The 23,587-nt window shown below is 43.2% G+C and overlaps 1 protein-coding gene across 4 annotated transcripts in view; it reads left to right on the forward strand.

The window, feature by feature from the left end:
- Positions 1-23,587, forward strand: part of CAMK1D (calcium/calmodulin dependent protein kinase ID) — a 220,608-nt gene that overhangs the window by 180,518 nt on the left and 16,503 nt on the right. For all 4 annotated transcript variants that reach the window (XM_048062699.2, XM_048062698.2, XM_048062700.2 and 1 more), the window contains exons 6-8: positions 7,919-7,994; positions 17,093-17,205; positions 19,205-19,283. In XM_048062699.2, the coding sequence (XP_047918656.1) occupies positions 7,919-7,994; positions 17,093-17,205; positions 19,205-19,283 (268 nt within the window). The remainder of the gene's footprint in view (positions 1-7,918; positions 7,995-17,092; positions 17,206-19,204; positions 19,284-23,587) is intronic.

A 23,587-nucleotide genomic window follows, 5' to 3' on the forward strand; every position in this document is an offset into this window, starting at 1 on the left:
TGCTTCTTACAATACCTAGCTAGCCAGTGAGATGGTAAAATTAATCTTAGAATCACAGGATGGTTTGGGTTGGAAGGGACTTAAAGATCATCTAACTCCAACCCCCCTGCCATGGGCAGGGACAGGGACATTAATCTCTGGTATTTATCCATGGTTAAATACATGAAACTAAAACGACAGTTCCTTCCCCAAGGATTTTTTTTTCTTTCTAGTAGGAAAGACCTGATGTTTTCTACCCATCAGAGGGAGGCTCCTTTTGCTTTGCAGCTGCCACCTCACCTCCATTTTCATAGCTCCAATGATATCCTGGTATGAGAACCCAAACAGATGATGTGGTTATGATATGGTGATCCAGATTTTTCCCAGGAATACCTTTTTTCCAGCCATTATCTTTATGCTGTACAGGCATGCTTTGTCCTGATAACATCAGAAAAAAGGTTTCCCATTGTGAAGCCATCAGCCCATAGTTTTTTATTTTAAGATATGAGCCAGGATGCACTCAGTGCACCCTGAATAACTGTCTTGTGTAATGATACCAGACTGGAAATCTTCTTCCAAAGCCCTAGCACGAACAGAGCTTAGACAGCAATTTTCATAATTTTTGCTGTCAGCTCTTCTCTCTTTAATTAACATGTTTTATTTTGCTCTGAAATGGGCACTGACTAAAATAAGTCTGTGAGATGCATGGAAGATAAGATGATATTTGTTGAAGCACTGATGAAAATGAGGGAGTGTGACTCTGCTCTGGCACTGTGTGATCTCATATGGCTTCTCAGCATATCCATTTATATAAGAAAAGTTGCTGTTTTGGAAAGGAAACTCTCAGAACACGTGACATGAATTGTAACACTTGGAGAGATGTTTGAGAGCTCTCATTACTCATGATCTGGATGCTGATAGGTACACAAGTGCCTCCAGGTCCCTCATTACCTTACTGAGCACAGAATTCACTCATCGTAGTGCAAGAGGTCATGGCCACTTATTTCAGAAGTGCTGACGGGAGTTTTTCTCCTCTCTCACAAAGAAAACCTCTCAAAATATTTGCTCTATTCCTTTTCCTTTTTCCACAGGAGACAGCTCCTCTTATCGCTGCTTTTTTTTTTTTTAAAGTAATTAGTTGCCCAGACAACATTTTCCAAGCACTGAAAATTTTTGTCAGTCACCACTATGGTGCCCACAAATGGGCCTCTGTTACTGTTACACCTGATTACACATCTTATGCACTCACAGTCTGCAATTTGTCTGCATCTGAAAGCATTCATGCCTTCCAGCCTCACTCCAGTTTGCTGCACTTGCTTAGTGCCCTCAAATAAATGCAACAGACCTTCCTCCTAATGGCACAACAAAAATATGGTCAAACCCCACACCTTTCTACCAACTCTTTTTGTTGAGGGCATTTTTTTCCCCAGCTATTTCACCTAGATTTGAAGTAACACTCAAGAGTCCATAGCTTACAACATAAATCCTAACATTTTTCTTTAAAGATATGTAGGGCATCCCATTTTCTAAGATTTAGTGAGAAATTACTTATTTTTGTCAGTTTAATTTGCTTTTAAATTCCCGAGGGAAAAAAAAAGGCATATATCACATGCTAAAGGCACCAGGACTCAGTTAAGAAGTCATTAACATCTACTACTCTTTATACTTCACCTCCTGAAACGGATCCAGTCAGATCCTGCTGGGCAAAATGCTGCACAAGCTTCTGACGTTGTACCAGACTTGATCCTACCTCAGGTCTGCTGCTCTTCACATCTGCAAGCATGCAAGGCCCTCTGCCATCTCTGTTTAATTTTCCTGAATAAGATATACTTTCAACTCCCTGCATCTCAATTTTTAACTCAGCTTTTCTTAGTTTTAGCTCTAAAGAATGGTGGTATCTGAGACACTAAATTCCTGTCTATGTGGTTCAGAAATTCATTAAATAAGGAAGGGTATAATTATAATTAAGCTTCTTAAGAAATATCAGTTTTCTTTCTGAAGATCAAATTGTATCTTATTGAATTGGAGGATGTCTAAAATGTGCATAACCAGTAATGCATGAGCACATTGGCTTGGCTTTTAAGGCTCTGCCTTACAGATTAAATTACTGTCAAGAGTTCAGAGACTTTATTCTATCAGGAGTCTTGTTGAAAATTATGGTCCTATGCTGAAAACACAATAATTTAACCCAATTAGACGTAGTTGGGGCACGTTTATTAAGATGTAATCAAAATGTTTACTTTTGGTCTGATAATGCAACCTTTTCTAATAGGAAGGTCTCCCACTTTCTTACCTGCTTAACACTCTTATGTCCTTCCACCTCTTACGGGGGGAGTCCAGGTGATGAGCTGGGACTGGACACCCAACTTTTAGATAACAACTTAAACTGGGTAAAATAAGGTAGCTTCTGTGATACATCTTATTGCAAATTATGTGTGGATTGGCTTGCATGGTTCTCACCCCTTCTAGAATGGAGTAAAATTGGTGTTTTCCAAAGCCCCTGAGTGATCTGTGTGATTATGGGCAAGATCTGTATAAGCCATTAGTTATCTGCCATTTTAAACATCACAGATTTGGGCTGCTTGGCTTGAGACCATTTATAAGAGATTGACTTTGATGGAGGAGGTTTTCGAAACCTGTGTGAAAATGAGTTGTCCTTGAGGTATGTCAAGTTGGGCACTCCCTGAGTGACTCTCCAGTCACTCAGCAAATTTCTCTAAAGGGATTTTGGTTATTTGGGAAGTAGGTCTCACTGACTTGCTTTCTGTGAGAGTTGGTCTCTGAAAAGCTTTAGTTACTTTTGCAGATGGAACTTAGACTCACAAGGTACTTAGGAACACTGGAAAGTTTGGAAAATATGTTAGCCTGTCTCAGCATTCTCATCTCCATTTGCAGAGACACTAAATTATTAACTGTGTTTGTGGCTGGCTAATATCTTAATCTTACTGAGATTTAAAATTTTTGCTCTGGGGTCCAAAACAACTTTAAGTAAAATTTATTTATATTTCCCTGTTGTAAGGATTGGGACGGACCCCGAATTTGTGATTGATCTCTGTACACCCCACCTCACTTGCTGTTTTTATTCTGTGTAGTGCCTTTAGGAAAGGTCATCTCACACCTTTTAGCTCTGAGAGAAATCCAGTAGAAGTTCCAGATCTTATCAAAGCCATTTCTCTTAGCCCTGTGCACAACTGAAGCACTTAAGTAAACAATAGATTTTCATGTTTACTTTTGACTTACTTGGTATCCTTTGAGTAAAAGGTTTGAAAATATTCAATAAGCCTTTGGAAAATCCTTATTAGCAAAAAGCAACCCCAGGAATTGTTTAGGTAGTAACATGAGTAATAAAGTAAAAATAAAGCATGGGAACTGCTGTCATCAAGGCACATGCTGGCGACAGTGAAGCTGCTCAGCTCCCTGAAATGGACTGTGCTGGTGTGTGGCTGTAGCTGTATTATTTCCCGTGATGGCTCCTTCAGTCTGACTCAGTAACATGAAAAAAGGGACAACTGTACCAAAAGAAACCAGCAGGGCTACACCAAAACCTCACTGTCATTATGACACAGCACCAAACTGCAAAGTCTTGGCCAACCAGGACAAGCTGAACTCTGAAGGACTGCGTGAGAGAGGGAAAGAAGTGCTTTTCATCTCAGCAGGCAGTGCAAGAGGGGCTCTGGTCTTGTGGTAAAGCGGCTTTGTATGCCTTTTAGCCTGTTTGCACTGTGAAGAAGACATTGTGTATGGAGGCAGTGGAGTTTATGCTGCTCTTGCACCACCTTTGGCTTGAGGCGAGAGAGTAGGCCTCAGTGCAACCAGCCGTCTGCTCAGTGGTGTGGGGTTCCTCTCTGTCCAACCTCTCAAGGTGGTACCCTCAAGAATTTTTTACTACAGGGCTTATATCGGCTCTGCATGGCATGCCTTACAAACCCTGCCTGTTAATCATACTCTTTCTTGGATTTCATGGCCATCTTGTACCCTGCTTTCCATGTGAGACCTGCCTACGTGATGGAAACTGGCACTAAGTAATTACCAGCTGAACTCCCAGCCCTGGCTTGTACAAGGCCAGTTTGTAGGGCAAATTGAGCTGTGTCCCTGCCCAATGTAAGCAAGTCCCTGATTATTTTAACTGTATTTAAATATTTTTATTTTTTATTCCTCCCACATTTATGGCAGCATTCTAATTTGTCAGTCCTATGGGGAATCTTCAAAACCAGCACCGTTTGTTGAAATGCATCATTCCTTCTGGCACGCAGCTTGTGGGAAGCCAAATAAACCACAGAACAATAGCATTAGATTGAGTTCTTGTGAGACAGCAAAATCTGCGGGGAGTAGCACCATCATGGGAGTGAAGGAGAACTGCTTTTAAGCATGAGGCTGGTATGAAGAGCAGGCACCCTCATGACTTACTTGTACAATTAGTTCAACAGGCTTAAAGTATCAGAGCAATCCCCATCAGTTGAGCTCTTTGCAAGAGCATGGATTGCTGGTTTTGGCATCCAGCAGCTGCATTTTTAGGGAGCTTATCAACATAGCTGTGCCCATTGGGGGTAGTGGCACAGTGCTCTGAAAGGCTTCCAAACTTATTTATTTTGAACACTTTCTTAAAAACTCCATTTTAAATAAGCCTTTAAATTTTTCTCTTATTAAAAAAGAAAAAAAAAAAAGGAAAAAAAGCACAAAACCCACCCCTAACTGTAAATCAGCAGATCATCTGGCCTGGAAGTGGAGTGCCTTCCTCATCCAAAGAAAGGTATAACTCACTCAGGATTGGTTTTCCTGTCCTTCCGATTGCTTTGGCTGCTCAGAAAGAATGAAGGTCTTCTTTCTGCTCAGCTGGTGTTTTCCTGGCACCAGAAATGGGAGTTTTGACTTTTCCATTCTCCTTACTGCTGTTTTGCCTCCTCAGTCATCTGTGTTGATCCTCTAACACCGTCAGCTCTTGGATTTTTTTCATTGCATTTCCTGCTTTTGTGGGCACCGATCTACTGTCATTTCTAAGGGCTTCTCTGACTTGTTTTTCAGCTCATTAAATATTTCCATCTTTTCTGCATATCAGACACAGATGATGCTTGGCTATGTTCTGCTTCCGTTGTATATTTGCTCTTTGGAATAAAAAACAAAAGCAGCCATTTGGCCTCAAAATAGTTATTTAAAGCTTCTGACTTTTTTCATTAAAGTTTACCAAAGGTGAGGTAATAGCCTTACATTTGCCTTGGGTTTCATCCTGTGGTGTCCTTACGTGCCACCATCCACAGCAACAATTGCCTGTTATCGGGTACTTCACTTCTGTAAAACAGACAGAAATGCTTCAACACAGCTTTGATGTTTAAGAGAGAGAGAATCTTTATATAGTTCACATCCTCTCATCTCAGATTTGTTTTCTGTTATGTTAATGTGGCATATCTGTATAATGTCAGGAGCTCACTTGGATCTGTGGTGTTCAAAAGCCATTTGCATAATATTTCCTTTGGGGGATATGGAATGTATAATGTTCACCAATCTTGAAAGTGGTGCAAACAGGAACAGACAGTCAAAGGTAGAAGAGATATGTGAATAAAATTTTGGAAATTTGGAAGAATGGCAGAGTTGGAAGACATATAACCACCTAAGCACAGGGGAAAATGAACTTACTTCTTCAGCATGTTTTGTCACAAAATTCAGTCACAAGGGATGGGACAGAAAAGGGAGCTGAGTCTTATAAGCCCTATTTGATGCACATTTTGGAGAAAAAAAAAAAAAGTATTCTTTTTAGAAGACTTAATTTTGATGAATCAGGAAAGAAAATGAAGTTAAGGGATGCAAAGATTGTCTGGGAAGGTTGTCCTGATCGACTTTGAGGAACAACTGTTAAACGAGCAACAAGAGAAATATAAATTTGCCATGCTAACAGCTTGCCAAGTCATCTGGGAGGCAATAACAAGCCAAATAGGATGGCTCTCCGGAGCTTCATTCTTTTTTCCCAAGTTCTTCAAGTTCACTCCCACTGGATTGACTAGCACCAACCTGACAGATAAACCCTGACCCAGCCAATGGGAATAGAATTACATCTGGGTGGAAACAAATGTCTTTTATATTCACACAGCTCCATCCACTTTTGTAGTAAGAGCATTTTTACCTTTGTCTTGGTAAACTACAGCAATGTTCCAAAGTCCTGGAGGGAGTCAGGGATTTCTCAGGAACTGGGGTGCAGGCTTTTGCCAAGCACCCAGTGCCAGGTCAGGAGCCCTTTGTGCTAGGTGCAGTGGAGAGAAACCTCCTTTGTCATGCAGTGGATAGGTGTTAGGGTATTCACACTTTGCAATAGTGTAATAAGATTAACAATATATGAACTGAAATATCATTTAAATTTCTTATGCATCTCAGTTTGCTGGATGACTTGAAGACTGGGGTTACATTTACCCTGTGCTGCAGACTGGGGCAATCCCCACACTTCCAAAGCCTTCTCAATCTGTCTGCCAGCTATATCTTTACCCACATTCCCTTGAATTTTCTTCTTTTTTATATAATGTCTCCCCATTGTGACTTGACCCTTTCCATCGTTCTGCTCCTTGTGGAAATACAACGCGGATGCCCTCCCTCATCTGCCCTGTGCACTGTCTTCCCTTCAGTCCTTTCTTTAAGCTCTCATGCCCAAGCACCAGAAAGCCTTTTCAGTTTCTCATTACTGCTTTCTCTTCCATTCTTTGCTGGCACTTTTGACCTTAGTTTTGTTGGCTTGTCTAGCTTAGGAAGATAACTCTTTGAAGAGTCCTTACCAGTACCCCAAGGCATATATAGCAAATAAATGTGATGCTCGAGTTGTAATACATATATGTGCTTCACAAATTTTTTCACTGTTCTTCAAGTAACTAATCTGTGGTTGGTAAGAATACTAGCACAGTAAGGCATAACACTACAGAAATATTTTTGATGGGACTTACCCTCCACTATTTTTTTTGTGGAGCATTTGAACTCCAGAGTACTCAGAAGAAATACTGTGTTTTGAAGAGCCTGTGTGGTGAGTCTGCTTTAGGAATGCCACAAGCAGTGATTTGTTGCATTATTGTGGACATTTTGCTTTGAAAATGCAAAAGCTTCTTTACATGAAAAAGATTAGAGTCATGGGTTTTTAAATTTTAGGTTTAAGCATTTGCAACTGAAAGGTTCCAACAGGGAAAACATAATACTCCAGGCTCCCAAATAAAAATATAATGCACCTTTTCAACTCTTGCTGGTTGAAGAAAGGAAAGCAGACTCACAAAAAGTTTCAATAAATGGCCATACTCTCACTTCTAACAAATTTCAAGCTATGTTGGTGGAAAGCTAAGCAGAGGCAGAGAAGGCTCAGTTCTTTATGCATGTGTCCAGTTCCTGCTGCTTTTCATTTCTTACTCCCAGAGGCAGGAGGACAAATGATTCCTTCTGACACTGGCATCCAGGAGGCTTCGTTGGTCAGCTGGCAGTAGCATGGCAACAGCTCCCCTTCCTCTCCTGCAGACCTAGCACATCACCTCTCTGACACAGTATGCTTTCTAAGTTGCCTCTTGAAGTCCTTCGTTTGGCAGTACGAAGTGGTGGAGCTGTGAGGCTGTCAGGGTGAATGAGCATCTCAGCACTGCTCCATTTTTCTCAGTTCCATTTTTCTCCAGCTCTCCTAAAGTTCCTCTGGCAGGCAGCTGATGGCCCTGCTGCCCTCAGACTGCTAGGTATTTTTATGTGCCTGCCTTTCAATTCTTCCTCTGGAGTCAGAAAACAGGGAATTTTCTCCCTTTCAGGAATATTCCTTCTCCTCGAGGTTCGAAAACACCATGATTTTTGCAAATAGGAGGGCTGAATGTGGAAGGCAACAAAAAGCCTTTGGAAGCTTCAGGATTCAGGGAGCACTATCAAATCCTACTTCTTGGCAACTTTCAAATGTTTGGTCTTGTAACATGTGCTTGTTTGGCTTTTTTGTTTTCAGCTCCTGAAGTGTTGGCCCAGAAACCCTACAGCAAAGCTGTGGACTGCTGGTCCATTGGGGTCATCGCATACATCCTGTGAGTATCCATTGGGTTTTCACAGGCAGCTTTGGGACTTGTGACATGCTCTCCCATCATATATTTTCCTGCTTATTTTGCTCCAAAAAAGTTCGTCTCTGACAGTTGTGAGCCAGGATAACATGAACCTTGGACATGTCCCAGTTATGTAAAGGCTGAATTTCGGTAGAAGCTGTAGGAAATGAATGAGAACCCTTCAAAAAGGCAAAAATCCCTACTCCTGCCTGAATTACACGTTATACAATAGTATGGGCTTCTTCAGGTTGTGATGTCAATGAAGCTGTTCCCTCCCCTGCTCAGGTTAGCTTTGATCAGAATCAAGTTTGACCATGTCCACAGGGCACAGCACCATGCCCATGGATGTATCCTGAAGTGTCACCTCTCCTGAGGTGTCACTGTGTTGGCTTCCTTCCCTGGGGAGGGCCACAGGCAGATAAGAAGACGAACTTTTTAGATACCACAGTGAACTATTTCCACCAAAGGATAATACAAAATATTGGGATTTTTACTGAAAATGGAGGGTCATTTTCTTTAACGCATCCAACACCTTCAACCTTCAAGTCCCATAGGAGAGGATGAGCTGATTCCTGCCCTGTCAATTCCGTTGCTTTTCCATGAAGCAGTTGAGCCTCTGCCTTTGTATCTGAGTTTGCTCCTCTGGCAGGACTAATTGCTAGTCAAGAGTGTAGGGTCTGGTTACTTGAGAAAGCTACAGGACCGGGATTTTCGTGCATTTCCCAAAGTGGTGGATAGGTCTCAGAACCCATATGATTAAGGAGATTTAGTGCCTGTCTTCATTCAGTATCTGCCACTGTTCTTTACAAAGATTTAATCAGACCATAGGATATTTAGGTTAGAAGGGATCCTGGGAAATCTCTAGTCCTGCCTTTCAGGTCACACCAGGTTGCCCAAGGTTTTATCCAGTTGGTTCTTGAAATCCTTCTCAGGGACTATACAAGGGCAACCTGTTCCATGCTTAGACTGTCCTCATGGGGGAGAGGTTTTCCTTATATTCAGGTTTGTCTCCATGAAATGGGACAGCCGGTGCTGTGGATGTGGGTGCACCTTCAGCATGTGAGCCATAGGAGTGGGTGAGCCCCCTCCTCTTCCAGTGACAATGCCTGCAAGGACTCCAGAGGTGTCTTGGCTACTGTTGTTGTGGGGATATCCTGGTGCCAGGGGTCATTAGCACTACCCAGAGAAGAGCACCCCTAATATTTCAGGAAACCATCATCTGAATCCATCTCTGTATGTGTGAAGATATGAAATCGCCGTGGGTTGGGAGGGAAATGCAGAACTTCTTGTCCATGAACCTGTAGGAAGACCTTCTCTAGGTCCCATCCTGATGGGCTGTTCTGTGCTCAGGGCTCAGGACCCCAAGCTCATGTACACCGTTCAATCAGCAGTTGTGTAGTTGCATCTTCACAGTGTAGCTGATTTTGAAGCAGGAGCGATCCCTACCTTGTGCAAGTCTTCGAGACGAGGTCAGGCTGTCACCATGGGCTGACTCGGGGAACCACACAGCACAAGGATCCTGTTCCTTGTGTTCAGGAGAGCACATCTAGCTGTTGACTACTGCAGAAACAAATGCCTTTTCATGCCAGAACTAGCAGTGTTTTCCTTTCTATTTTTTTTTTATTTTTTCCTTTTTACACAACTGTCAGAGTTATACAATACTGCAGGAAAAAGGCAGCTCCAATGAGGCACAGCATTAAAGCATTCCTGCTTTGTTCCCTTTCTCCTTATGCAAACATTTCATGGCTTGTCGACATGAATAACTTTTCGATGGTGTAGTAGAACTATTTTTGCCAGGACACACCTCATTGCTGCATTATCCACTCTGTGCAAAGTTCATTCTTTATATTTTCATTTAACCTTGAACATAAACTATATATGACCCAAAATAGCTTTTATATACTAAAATAGGGGCAGGCTTTGTTTATTTGCATGTATGTTTATTTATTTAAAGCAAAGCCCTGCCTACAGACATCAGCCTTATGACTGTCTTTGCCATTCTGCATGAATATTTGAAAAGTTCTTGAGTACAAAACTTTGCAGGGGGATGGATTTACCTTAGAGAAACCATCAACAACTGGATTCAAAAAGACTTTTGCAGAACAAAGCAAAAATCCACAGTTCACTGACATCTTGTCAAAACCCAGTGGGATATGCCACAGCAACGAGGAAGAGAGCAGACATGCCAAAATACCTTGGAGGCTGCTTCACACAATACTCCCTAAGGCTCTTTTAGATGAGGATGGGGTGTGCTGATGCAAGATTGCCATCTTGCACAAGCAAACACGAGCATGGGAGCCCTAGATATTTTCTTGTTGGTTTTGGCTCTTGCTAGCCATGGCAGGACAGCCAGGTAGGGTCGTTCCTTTTGCTTTCAGAGTACTTTGCTGAGTACCAGCTTCAGGGATCAAGAGGCAGGAGGATGCAGGTGGAAGAGAGCCGTATGTTGCCTTGCTTCCAGGCTTGACCACTCCCCAGGTTCAGTTTAATGTCAAATTTTCACCATGAAAATACGTCTCCACCTGGCAGCCTGCAGGAGGAATGAACTGTTGCATCCTGGTTCCTGGAGATAAACTTGGTTCTGCTTTTTGTCAGGTTTTCAGTCCCATTCAACTACGGTTCATGCACCAAAGGTCTTTTCTGCTGGCAGACCTGATATGATTTCATTTGCTGCTTTTATGTGTGAGGAAAATAGGTGAGACAGTGCTAAGCAATATCCCCGCCACCTCCTGGTTCATGAACACACCTTCAATGGGAGAAAGGTTTCGGTCTCATCCGTAAACCTGACGAGGCTGCTCTTTCTGTGAGGTTCACCTCAGTGGTTTCTTGCTGTTTTCCAGATCAGCATGTGCTGGCCTTGTCAGTCAAGGTGTATGCACTTCTCGGATGTTAATTCACTATTTGCTTTATGGGGAATTCCCAGCCCTGAAGGCTTAAATCAGTTTAATGAGAATGAGTCCCTATGAATTTCTTTCTGCAGGACAAAGATACCTTTTGGGGGTTTCTGCACTTCATGTAATAAAGACCTGATTTGTATTATGTGCAGCAAAAATGAATGGCAATAATACGTTCCACAGGAGCGTGGTAATGTGTTCACCAGACTGTAATTCGGTCTGCTTGGGTGGGATTGGGTCTGAGATCAAACCACCTCCTGGACTATTTCTGCTTACGAGCTACATCTTTCAGCTCCTGGTACAGCCAGCAGCACCGCAGGATCCACGTCAGCTCCCTTCACGTAGGTGCTTCGTGCTGTTTTATTCAGCCACAGAGTCCCACCTGGTCTTGAGCTGTCACCGTAGGATCATCCAGCCCCCCACAGACCCGTGACCTACCTTGTCAGGTTGGGTGTCCCCTGTGCTCCAGGGACACGGGTGTCCCAGAGCTTCTCCTGTGCCACTGGGCTCTACACGTGGGCATCTCAATGCAGCCTGTGTGGATGCAGGCAGTCCCTTCACTGGGATGTGCCTTTCAGTTGCCTAAAATACGCATTTAGAGCCACGCTGCGGTGTCCGGGACGGCCACGTGGATTTGGCAAACGTAACACACTGCGGAGACCTTTCTTCTGGAGCAGCAGATGGAGGATAGCAGGATACCCAGGACCATGTCGAACAGCACCAGATGCCTGTGTTTAGGTGACTGAATCACTCCCTGCTCCATTCCCAGCCCCCTGCCTTAACATTCATTTGCGTCACTCTCCAGTCTTGGCTGGCTCCATCTCTGGGGACTGTACCGGGGTCTTAGTAACCCAACCCACAATTACGTGTCCTAATCTTGAACTGGATCTCCCCCTTCCTTCCAGGAACAGCCAGAATTGATAGACATGTCCTGGTAGGAAATTGTATGTGAGAGGAGCAGTAAAGATAGAGAAGAAGAGGGGTTCTTCCCACTCTGGAAGGAAGCTGCCCTTCCTGGGTGTCTGATAGCACAGTGATGGGCACAGGTTTAACAGCTGGGTTGGTTGTCTTGCAAGTGCCACACCAGCAAACCAGATGGAGACCTATTTATGCATAGGGAAATCAGAGCACATCAACTTGCATCACCTCCCTGCCTCTCCCATGACTCCTCACAGCCACTCTGAACAGACTGTTATCATTTAAGAAGATGGAAACTCAGGGGAATCTGACACAGAAGCCAGGCATATATTAAAGATGTTTTGAGCTATTATTACTGTAAGTGGCTTGAGTGCCTCCAGACACATGCTCGGTCTCACATAAGAGCCTACAGTTTATGACACTGGAAGAACAAACTGTTTCTTGGGCAGCGAAGCTCTTGACAAATATTTGTTTCTCTAATAGGCAAGGTGAAGTATGTCTTAGGAAAGAATACCTTTGTGTCAGTGCCAGTCTCTAATGCCTCTCGTTAACGACATCCAGATTGCAGAGGCTGCACCAGCAGAGCTTTTATCAAAACCTGTTTTGCATGAGAAGTCATTATTCACAAGAACTAATTATAGCAGCTTGAAATTTCCTGTTATTCCAGTTGCAATATTTCTCAATCTGAAACAGCCTCATTGTTGAACTCAGTTTTCTGCCTATCACAGGATAGTTTTGATATGTGTTCAGCTTCAAAACATAAAACATAAGAGCAAGAGACCTCACTGGATTCCCATCAGCTGGGTTTTGGAGCTGCCTGGGTCACATGAGAAGTTGCAAAAGCCTGCAGAGCTAAAATACTGATACCATGCATACCTGATATAAAGAAGATTAAATTAATTGATTTAAAAAAATACATAAATAAAAACATGTTCCGTAGCTGGAAAAGAGCCTGGGGCCACAAGCTGCTCTGCCTCAGCCCCTGGCCATTAGCACTCAATGCATCCTGTCTCTTCTGCGTGAGGCTGAATGCATTTTGCCTTGAACTTCTGATTCTGTTCATTGATAGGACAAGTGAATTACTGGTTTTTTGTTTGTTTGTTTGTTTTCTATTCTGTTTATAAGCAATGGATATGTAGAGGTAATTCTTGGTTCATATTCTTTCCTAGAGTTTTTTTTTTTTTCCTGCTGATTTTCAAATAGAAGTGCATGAAATCATTTATGAAATGTTTGTATAAGAGGATTAGCCACAGACTGTACAAAGTATTCCAGAAAAGGTTTCTACCTTTGTCCAGGAAACATTTCACCCTCTCAGTACCACACACGAGCCTCAGCAGGATAGTGAGTGATAACTTTACTTGTTTGGTACTGCAAGGAGAATTAGCAGAGGCAAAACCCACATAGGCATACTGGGTTGCTCAGGATGTCACAGTTTGACTGGCAAAACAACCCCAGATTATTCCTCATCACTGTTTGCTTCTTAATTTGTTTTTTATTCCCCATGCTAGTATGTCCTTGTCCAAAATTTCACGAGGGCACTAGCATCAGCCAGTATGGAGGGCCATTCCCAAAACAAGAAATACATGGGTTTGACCATATAAATAGAACTTTGATGACTTCCCACACCGTACATCTCAGGTCTTTGAGCACTTACTGGATTCTTTGCTCTAGTCTCACTAAAAAAAATTGTAAAACTAACCCCTGTGCCTCCTGTGTTGCAAGCTGGACGCTGCCCATGAGAATGGGTTATTTAGCTTTTAACATCACCCCAGTGTGTAATGGGAGCTTGCACAAGTTTGCTTTCTCTGCAAGAAAGAAGACATTCCTGGTATTCTTACTGTGTTTTCCTGATGGCTTCTAGAAATGACTTCTGGCAGTATCTTTCATTTGTGCATCCACCTGTGTTAATTTTTTTTTATCTGCATCCCATTCTCTTTTAAGGCAAGACTGGGAATAGGAGGTTGAGGGAAGATCTGTTGCTGATACTGTAAGGTTGTTAAATAATTCTAAAAAGCTTTTATTTAGTGAAACTGCTAGAAAATGATGACAACTAATGGCTGCCTGAAGCTCCCCCAGGACTAGGCAGGATTTTTTCACATTGAAGACAGAGAGGATATTTTTGTATTTCTGCATATCTAAATAAAAGCAGCAGAACCTCTGATAGTGAGGTCATTTTTTTCACACAGAAACATCCCAGCAGATGGAAATGAAGTTGGTGGGATTTTGATTCTATACGAATTAAATAAAAACTTATTATGGACTTTGGAAGGTGGCCCAGTCTTTGGAAGTCCAGTAAAATTTCCTCCAGCCATAAATTGTTTGTTGGGCTAATTTACTGGGGCTTTCCCATCCTTTGCTGCAAAGCCAGTGCTGGCTATAAGTTACAGTAAACCTCTGTGTCTTCTCAAACTCTGATTTTAAGGTAAAGGACAGCAATATTTTGGCTCCCACCACCTCCATGTGCCAGGATGCCTGAGCGTTTCCCTCTCACATGCCACCTCCTCTGTCCTAGGGAGCTCACTCTCTTCTCAAATGCTTTCTACTGTAGGTGCTCGGTGGTTTGCCTCCTAGAGGAACATCCTTGTGACTCCCTTTGTGGGTCATTTGGCCCCCCTGTTGTCCCCAGCTGAGCCAGGACCAGCCCTTGCCCTGTTCTCAGCCTGCTTTTGGGCAGAAGGTTGGCTTGGAGGGATGTCCCTGTCCATGACCAGGGATAGTGGCCAACGCTTCTCAAGCTCTCCCCATTCATCGCTGAAACTGCAGAGATGGGAGCCTGGGGGTAAAACTCAAGGGGTGATCACAGGGCTCATCCTGCCACTGCTAAGGGGCTCAGATACCCAGATGTGTAGATACCCAAGGCACACCGAGGAGCTTGGGAAGCTCTTGGGATTTGTAGATTTTGGGATGAAAGGACCTGGGAGGGCTGGGACTCTTGCTGGGGCACGTTTGTCTCAGCTCTCCCCCCTTGCAGGGTTACAGCCCTCCAGCTCTGTGCTGCTCAGCAGTTTGCTCCTATGTTTTGCTGCCACAAGCACATATAAATCATCGCCGTCCTAACTTGTGCTCTTGTACCTCTGCCAAGGTAATTAGTATGGTGAACATTTTAAGAGAGTTATTTCTTTCTGCGGAGAAGCCTGACAGCACCTCAGCATGCACAGCGCTGTCTGCTCGCCTTAAAATGCTTTATCAGAGCAGTTTGGTTTTCTTTAAGGAAAGTGCTGAGGAAGGCAAGAAATTAATGGAGGGCTGTCAGACTTCTCGTACGGAGCCCACTGAGTACCCCAGGGAAGAGGGGCAGGGGGATAGCTCTGAGTGCCTTTGCAGGAGCAGTTTTCCTCCAACCTGGGCACCTCTGCACCAGCGGCTGTCGCAGTGGTGGCAGCAGTCAGCTCCAGCCTCTCCAACCCATCAGTAATGCTCCCAAAATCTTGCAGATTGTGTAAAAGAGGAGGAAGGTGAAATTCAGTTAGTGTCCCCAAGACCATGGGAGCTAAGCACTGAGATTTGTTAGATTAAAACATGATATATAAATGTTCTTCAAAGATATTTGTAGAGCTGGATCCAGTTTCTGCATTCAGTTACCAGATAATTTTTTTTTTTTTTTTGTGCATTTTCCAGGTGGAGAGTGGCTTTTGGGGCTTTCGTTTAAATGCACCATTCCTAATGGCCCTTCTCATGTGCCATTTCCACCATGGGTCTCATACAGGAATTGCTGCATCAAGCCCCATACACAGGCATGTGCCTGTCAAGTAGATATGCAGCCTTGCTTCAAATGTAAATGCTTGTCTGGCACGAGGTTATCTTACTTGCTTTTGATAATGGCAGTCATCCAGTGGGACACAAATGAGGACTGACTCATCTGCTGTGAGAGATAAAGAGATGTCTTATTCGGTTGAAGCACGGTGGTTTCATTACAATGCTGCAAATTTCAGCAGAGTTCTTCCAGGTCAATATGGATCTGATGGAGATCAACATCTCACTCTGCATTTAAATTATTTATCATGCACACTGACTCTTCAGAGCTAACAAAACACTGCTCCTTTCACCCTCAAGTGTTGAGTTGGTTCAAATAACCTCCAGGGCAGCCGACTGGCTTTGGGTTATAAATAACTTGAGTATTTCATTTCTTACAGTTTTACCCCCCTTGCTCTGTTGTTGCTGCAGTGTGGTGTTTCAGCTAGATCTTCAGTCTGTTTATAAGAGCAGGCTCTGCCCAGTTAAATACTTTATTGAGATTGATTGGCCTAGGGTTTAAGAACATGTAGGAAAAAGATCATTTAATTATCAGGGAAGCATGTGAAAAAAATTATTTACACCATAGGCTAGAGATAAGAGAAGGAATTAAGAAGAAATTAAGACATCTCTATACAGACACAAAAAACGTCTGGGCAACTGTGAGCAGGATGGCTTTGCTAAAACCAGCCTCAGAAGTCAATCTGGCACGTTGCAACGTTAAAACCTGAAGAAGGGATATCTTTGCTGATATGTCTGTGCAGAGAGGGACAGGCTACTGAAAGCAGCATCTGCTGGACGAGAGGGGTCTCTGACACACAGACTTTGCAGCTGCCTTGGCTCCGTGCAGCGCTGGAGGTAGTGCTCCTGTGCACAGCATCTGCAGGGCTGGAGGAGCCGTGCCTCGGCAGAGCGGACGTCCTGCTGTCTGCAGCACTGCGAGGGTGCTTCCTCACTGCTTTAGTTCAAACTGTGCACATAACATTCAATGTCCTGCTTGTCCTGGGGCTTGGCTTTCTGGTTATAAACACTGAAGACCTGGGCAAGGATATTGTTAGCCTTAGGCAGTTTGAAGGGGGCAGCAAAATCGCTTTCAGAAGTGGGAGAGAAAGGGAGAGATTCTCCCGGTGCAACAGCAAGTCCATGCCCAGCCCATGCAGGCTCTGCTGGTTTTGTACCCCATGAAAGATCCTCTTACCACTTGTAGGGGAGAGGATGGAAGGGATCATGGCCATATTGTAAAACAATTCCTCCTCTACACACCCAAAAGTGTGCAGAGAGAAGTCAGGGTATCTGTGGGTCACTGTAGGATCAGCTGCACCAGGTGGCTGTGCAGAATTCCTCTTTGTCATGGACAGTGCTGTTCTTCAGGAGTGTTTTTATGTGTTCCTGAACAAACTCGTCTCATGATAGCACTTGCCTGATTGAAAACTTAATGGGACAAGTCCTAAATAAGAGTTTCTCCTCCCTCCCCCTTTCTCACCTTCTTGGCAGAGATGAGTCCAAGTGTCACTTGTCTCTTCTCTTGTTCTCCATTAGGCTCTGTGGCTATCCCCCTTTCTATGATGAAAACGACTCCAAACTCTTCGAGCAGATCCTCAAGGCAGAGTACGAGTTCGACTCTCCATATTGGGATGACATCTCTGAGTCTGGTAAGAAACTCATGGATTTTCCACAACCAGGCATGCATGGAGCTGTGCCTGTTGTAGGTATCCTTCATCAGGTGTGAGAATGTGCCCTCCATTGTGTGTGGAGCTCCTTTTAACTGAAAATCATTGGGAATGGGCATTTCTTTTAGCTAAATAGTCACAGGAAGTTATTTTTGCAGGAGATCAAACTAAGTACCATTTCATCCAGTCACATACAAAACATTAAAATGGAGCTGGGACAGAAGAAGAAGATAGCAGAATGTCCTAAGAAGATGAAGCAGTATAATAACGCCATCACATCCAAATAAAATGCAGATGTTTTATATGTCACTAAGAATAGAGAAAGTAGTTCAGCTCTGTCACTAAAGCTGAGCTGCAGGTCCGAAGTGAGTCTGCAGCGTGTACAGCAAAGACAAATGAAAGAAGTTAATGGCTTCTAAACAAGGACGGTAAGCAGATTTGGAAACTGGGAGTACTGTCCAAGTGTCTGGATCCAGGTAGCTGTCCATGTTTCCCTGGTTCCCCACCCAGTGTAGAAACCATTTAACCCATAGCACCTGCCCGTACCTACAGAGGCTTGCTCAGTATTGCATCCTGTGGGTACCACTGACAGGCTGTGGCCTCCAAGAGGTCACACAAGCTCGGTGTCCTTCCTCTGTCCATCCTGGGGAAACATCTGACATTTCACGCAAGAGGAGAAATGAATTATAGGAAAAAAATACCATATAAATCCATCCCTGGAAATACATTTTTTTTATTCCTTAGTAATACTGATTACTTAGGTGAGACATTAAAAGGAGTGTTTTATTTTAAAGACGATCCTTGTGGGTCCCTTCCAACTCAGGATATTCTCTGATCCTATGAGATATCCTGCTATCTCCTCATAGAATAATATTTCATGCTGCTTACATCTGCAGTCCAGATATCGTTGGGAGAGATTGCTTTAAAATATATGTGATGAGAGGTTTTTTAAAGCCTGTAAGAATTTTCTGAGCAAATATGAAGGTCTGCTGGCAGACTTCTTTGCATTTTGGGGGAGAAAGTACATCACCTAAAGCAGCAGTAAGATTTTCCTGCTATATATGGCTTTGCTGTTGCTCCTTCAGCTGTTCTCACGTGAAACTACTGGATACATGCCATGCTGTGATCTCCCTTCCCTCCATCCTAGCATCAATTAAAAACACACTACCTCGTGCCCAAGGGAGTCCCTTTTCCTTGGTAACTGGTTTTAAAATACACAACATGTCCTCTTCACTGCCCACGTATGCGGTTGCTTGGAATGAGCCATGGAAGGCTCCTCTTGCTGCAGTTTCTGGCCTTCTCCTTGCCTTTCCCTCTCAACTTCCCAGCATCTCCAGCAGGTGTGGCCATATTCAGACCACTAAGGTGCTCAGAAGCACTTGGCTAACCAGGGAGCTAGGAGCTAGCAGGATCAAATTCTTCTGACTCCAAATTACTCACCCTACTCCTAAGCATACCTGCAGGAGTAGAGGTCTTAGGCTTCTATCTGCCATATTAAATTTGTTGGATTTGGTACTGAGTCACTTTGGTTATGTCTATATTAATAAATGACAAATGAGACAGGGCCATTTCCTGACACTGGTGGCATCTGGTGGCCCTCTGTTAAATCTCCTTTTGCCTTCAGAACAAGGTAGCATCCTGCCTACGGGAAATGGGCCATGCTTCTTCCCAAAAGATGCTTGGGAAGGAGCTAGGTGGCAGTTTTAAAAGGGACAGCTCAAGAAGCTAGATGGTGGCTTTCCATCAGCTGTGAGCATTCCCTGAAACTTTTCTTTTACTAGTTCAGGCACCATTTGTTTACTAGATCAGACATCAATCTTCGCATTATTCAAGCAACATGTTCCATACCTATGGGGAGTTCTCTCAATAATTTGGTTGCTGCTGGATGTAAATAGGAAACCTAAGTGTTGGTCTGACCATATTGCAGAACTCAGTATTAAATTTATTCCTTTAAATTATCTTTTTTTTTTTTTTTTAATAGCTAAAGACTTCATTCGGAATTTGATGGAGAAGGACCCTAATAAAAGATACACCTGTGAGCAAGCAGCACGACACCCTTGGTAAGCAACAGTCACTGCTGTGAAACCCTCAGGACAGAGAGCATCATTTAACACTCATGCCATTGTCCTCCAGATTTTCCTGGAAAAATGTGATGGACTTTAATCTCGTGCATCAACCTGTTGAGTATTTGTGTAATGATTCAGTGAAAGGCTGCACTATGTTGACTGCAGTGCAGCAGTGGGATACACTGAAATGACTGAACCCAGAAAGCATATTTGGGGTTCTGGGCAAATGGTCAAATTGTGCAGGTGTGCATAAAGCTGAGTATCAACCTGCTCATAAGGTCTTTGTCAAGGTAACATCAAAACACCTAAGAGCACGTTAGGAGGTAGAAAATTCTCTGTGCTTCACAGATGGTGGCCTACCTCTTCACCTCATGCTTGCAGCACAGACCTGGTTTGGCATGCTGTTTACCCTGCCTTGTTGAACGAGGCAGGAAACACTAAGAGAGGGATAAGCTGAGACTGAATTATTCTAACAACGCTGCTTCTCTGCAGTGACTACAGAAAAGTGCCTGGTCTGGCTGTATTCGTAGTTTAGACCTCCATTAAGTGCTTTACATGAGATGATGCCTTTGCACATAGATGACTTGACCAACATTACCCACAGATCATGTAGCTGAAACAGGAATGGCTCAAGGCCTTTTGACCAACTCGCTTAGCATCACCCCACTCTGCCAGCTGCACCCAAAAATGGGTTTTAGATACAAGTCTTTTGTCGGGGATCATTATATATGAGGCAAGACTATCTTTGGTTGTTACAGTAGCTGCAAAAGAAAGGAGTCAATGACGGTATTTTCACCCCAGGTATGCATTAGACTGTGCTTTTATGCCATCACAATTACCACAAATGCCATTTCCTTTTGCAATTTCTGGAGTGTTAGCTGGATAAGAGCATTAGGCTGTGCATTTCTCAGGGAACAGAAGTTTTCCTGACTGTCCCCAGCACCTCAGAAAAGCCATTGAGCCAGTGTCATAACTAGCTAAACAGCTTGATGGACCTTAAAAACGTCCTGGTGATGCAATCTCAGCCCGGTGATTAACCTCACATAGTGCAGCTGAGTGTAAAATGCCTGCTAGGAAAAGCACAGGCAGAGAAGTTATTGGTGTTTTTCTGGGTAGTTTTGGCTTTGAGGTGTTTATGCTCCTCTCTCTGACCCCTGACTAGTTTGTCTCATCCCACTGCTGCTCTCAGTCCTGGGACAACATGGATAGTAAATCCTTTCAAAGGTTTTTGCAGAGGAAAAAAAACCATTTTGGCTCACTTACTGGTGATATTTTACCAATATGCAGGGTGATGAATTACCCTGATCATTAACTGATAGTTTTGCACTCATGAAGGAGGCGGTAAGTTACAACTACAAAAGCAGGACACTGTAATGGCACTGATTTATTCATGGTGGGAGTGATGTACCAACGTCTGACTGCCAGTTGCTGTATTATAAATTAGGCTGAAGATAAGATTGAGGGCCACCCTTTACAATTAAAACAGTTGTAGGAAAGGTTTGGGATGCAGAAAGAAATGTAAATCATTGAGAAAATCAAAGTTCTTGCTTTTCATTTTCCGTGTAGTGACAATGAGAAACGTCTTACAGATGGTTATCAGCTTGGTCAGCTGGGTTATTGGCTGGCATCAATGCGAATGAGAGATGAGGGAAAGTCAAGACCTGGGTCTGCCCTTTTTCCAATGCCCCATCAATAACTGTGTTTCCCATCAATATGTGCTTTCTGTGTGACAAAAAAAGAAATCTGGGAAATGAAATCTGACATTGGTGAGATGAAAAAAAAAAAAAAAAAGCATTTCTAAATGATACTGACCTGAGCCTCAGGAAATTAAACAAGTTACAAAAGTCAGTATTAGAAATACAGAATAAATAATGGGAACGCAAATCCCAGCAGGGAATGAGGTGACCATTTGTATAACTGAGAAGCAGATTTTCCAAAGCCCCACATCCAAGATACACAAAGCGTAAGCATCCAGCTCTTGGCCCCGCTACATCTGTGTTGGTTGCTGGAGTGCAACAAAGAAACGTGGCACTTGTAACACACACAGCTTCTGGGCCCTCCTAAAGGAACAAAATGATAAAAAGAGTTTTTTTGTTTTTTTTTTTTTTTCGTGGCCCACTGCCAATGGAAACTCACAGGCTGCTCCATAATGTTTGGTATTTTCTACAGAATCCAATCTTCCGTTGAAGAAACCCCCCTCAAAAAGGGATTTCCCCCGTTTCTGTGGCCGGGGTCTTTTTCTGCCAGTCTGACTTTGCAAGGCAGTGGTTCATTTGAAGGGCTGCCTGCAATATTCCCAAATCCACCTCCCTCCCACATGATCTGCAGAGCACAGCAGGTGGCAAAGGCAGTACGTGTCAGTGGATTAAAGAGCAGAAGGAGGGCTGTGCAGTAAAAGCAATGCATAAATGTATCCAGAGGGATGGCTTCAGACCCGCCACTGTCCTCCCCAGTGTGCCCCTGAGCAGATGTCTCGATGCCTCCTTCCCCCTTGCTCTTGAAAATCTTCCTGTAACATAAATGTCACAGTTTTGGACCTCTCTGGTGAGAGGTGCTGTGCTTCTTGGAGGCTCTGGATCCTGTAGTGATAAACACTACCCGATTGCCTTTTTGGATCGTCAAGGCTGCTCTCCCAGATATCATCTGTTATTTCAGAGTTAGTGGTAAGACCTCATTTTGCCAAACCATTGCTCAAGAAGCATTTTCCACCCAGATTGCTTATGCCAGGAAATAATGAGGCTTTTACTGTTCCTTTTCTCAGTTTAGCCATTATATCTGTTGCAATGGCATCCTCCCCTCCCCTTCGAATGCGGAGGAGGAGGTGGAGAGCTCGATGCTTCTTCTCAGTGGTCAATTGTGTCCTTCCCTCAGCCTGGATATAAGCTTCCAGCAAGCCCAGGCTTGAGTTCCTCTGTCTTGTGGCTGTATTTAGTGTCACAGCAGTTGGAGACAAGGGTGCAAGTGTTTAGCCAACAGAGAGAGGCTACAGTGACTATTATAATGGGGACATCCCATCCCACCTGTTTTGCATGAGCATGTATTTTTCAGCATACATCCCTGTTACAACCTCACATTCCATAGTGTCTGCATTGTTATTTTCTGCATGGGATCAAAGTTAGTGTAAGTGGATAAGTCTCTTGGCTTGGCTGGAGGAGATGATCTGGTAGAGAAGCATAAATGAGAAGGTAGCTTCAGGTAGTGACAATTTCTAGCTTTCCCCTTTTACTTCCCCCTGTGAAATCTTTTTCTGCAGTGATGGATCTTTAGGATCACCCAAAAATCGGGAAGAAATATGTCAAATCATGAATACTTCTAAACACGTAGATTATAATCTAAATGCGATAAAAAATAGATACCTACGCATAAGTTGGCAACCTGGTCAGGAGACTTTGTTGTTTCAATGTATAATATTTGTGAAAAACTGATTTTCCAAAATATTCCACTGATTTTAATTACCCAACCAAATAAATTGATAAGGTTTCCAAGAACTAGATCTTGCAAGATATTGCATTTGTGCCTTTAAGGTTAATAATCTCCTGGAATTTCAGGAAAATGCTCAAGAATAGCCAGCTATTCACATGACTAAATGTTTGTACAGGATCAGACCCTAAAAAAAGTAAATACTTCTTCCTAATGGCCCACTTTTCTGTGCTGTATCTGCTCCCCACATGCCTGCATTTACGTGATGTTTTGCTATTTATAATCAAATGGCCTTGGCAGGAGGACAGTATGTTAAACTTGGAGTTGGCAGAAAAGGAGGCTAATAATTGCAGTGAAGTATGGTAGTAGAAACAGTACAATATGTAAGGCTTGTTGGTATAATGATTACACCGCAGGCTGCACAATCTGTGCATTTATACAGATTTCTCCAGTTTAATATACAGATGACTTATGCTTTCCATTGGAAAAGTGATTTGTTTTATAGCATATCTTTCACCGAAGCTTGCACTGTTTATGATGTGTTGCAAAGGTGCAATGTTCTGTTTCATTGTTCCATTGTGACTTTTTGAAAAGGACGTGGAAAATGAAGGTACGAAAAGAGTGGGGTAATTTGCTGCAGCTTGATACATTTTAATGTTTCCCGAGCTCGTATTAATGACAGCAATTAAGTTTATTAAATATATTGCCATGTCAAAACCCACATCCTGTTTAAGGCAGCAGCTCAGGCTGCAGTGATTAAGGGCGAGCAGCAGAAATCCAAGGATCTGTTTTTTCCAGCTGTAGGACCACACTGTGCTCCCCATCAGGTTGAGCTGGGTCCTTTAGCCCTGGGGCTGGCCCCAAATTCAATTTTGGCA

The sequence above is a fragment of the Anser cygnoides genome, chromosome 1 (genome assembly GCF_040182565.1).
Source record: "Anser cygnoides isolate HZ-2024a breed goose chromosome 1, Taihu_goose_T2T_genome, whole genome shotgun sequence".
Lineage (NCBI taxonomy): Eukaryota > Metazoa > Chordata > Aves > Anseriformes > Anatidae > Anser > Anser cygnoides.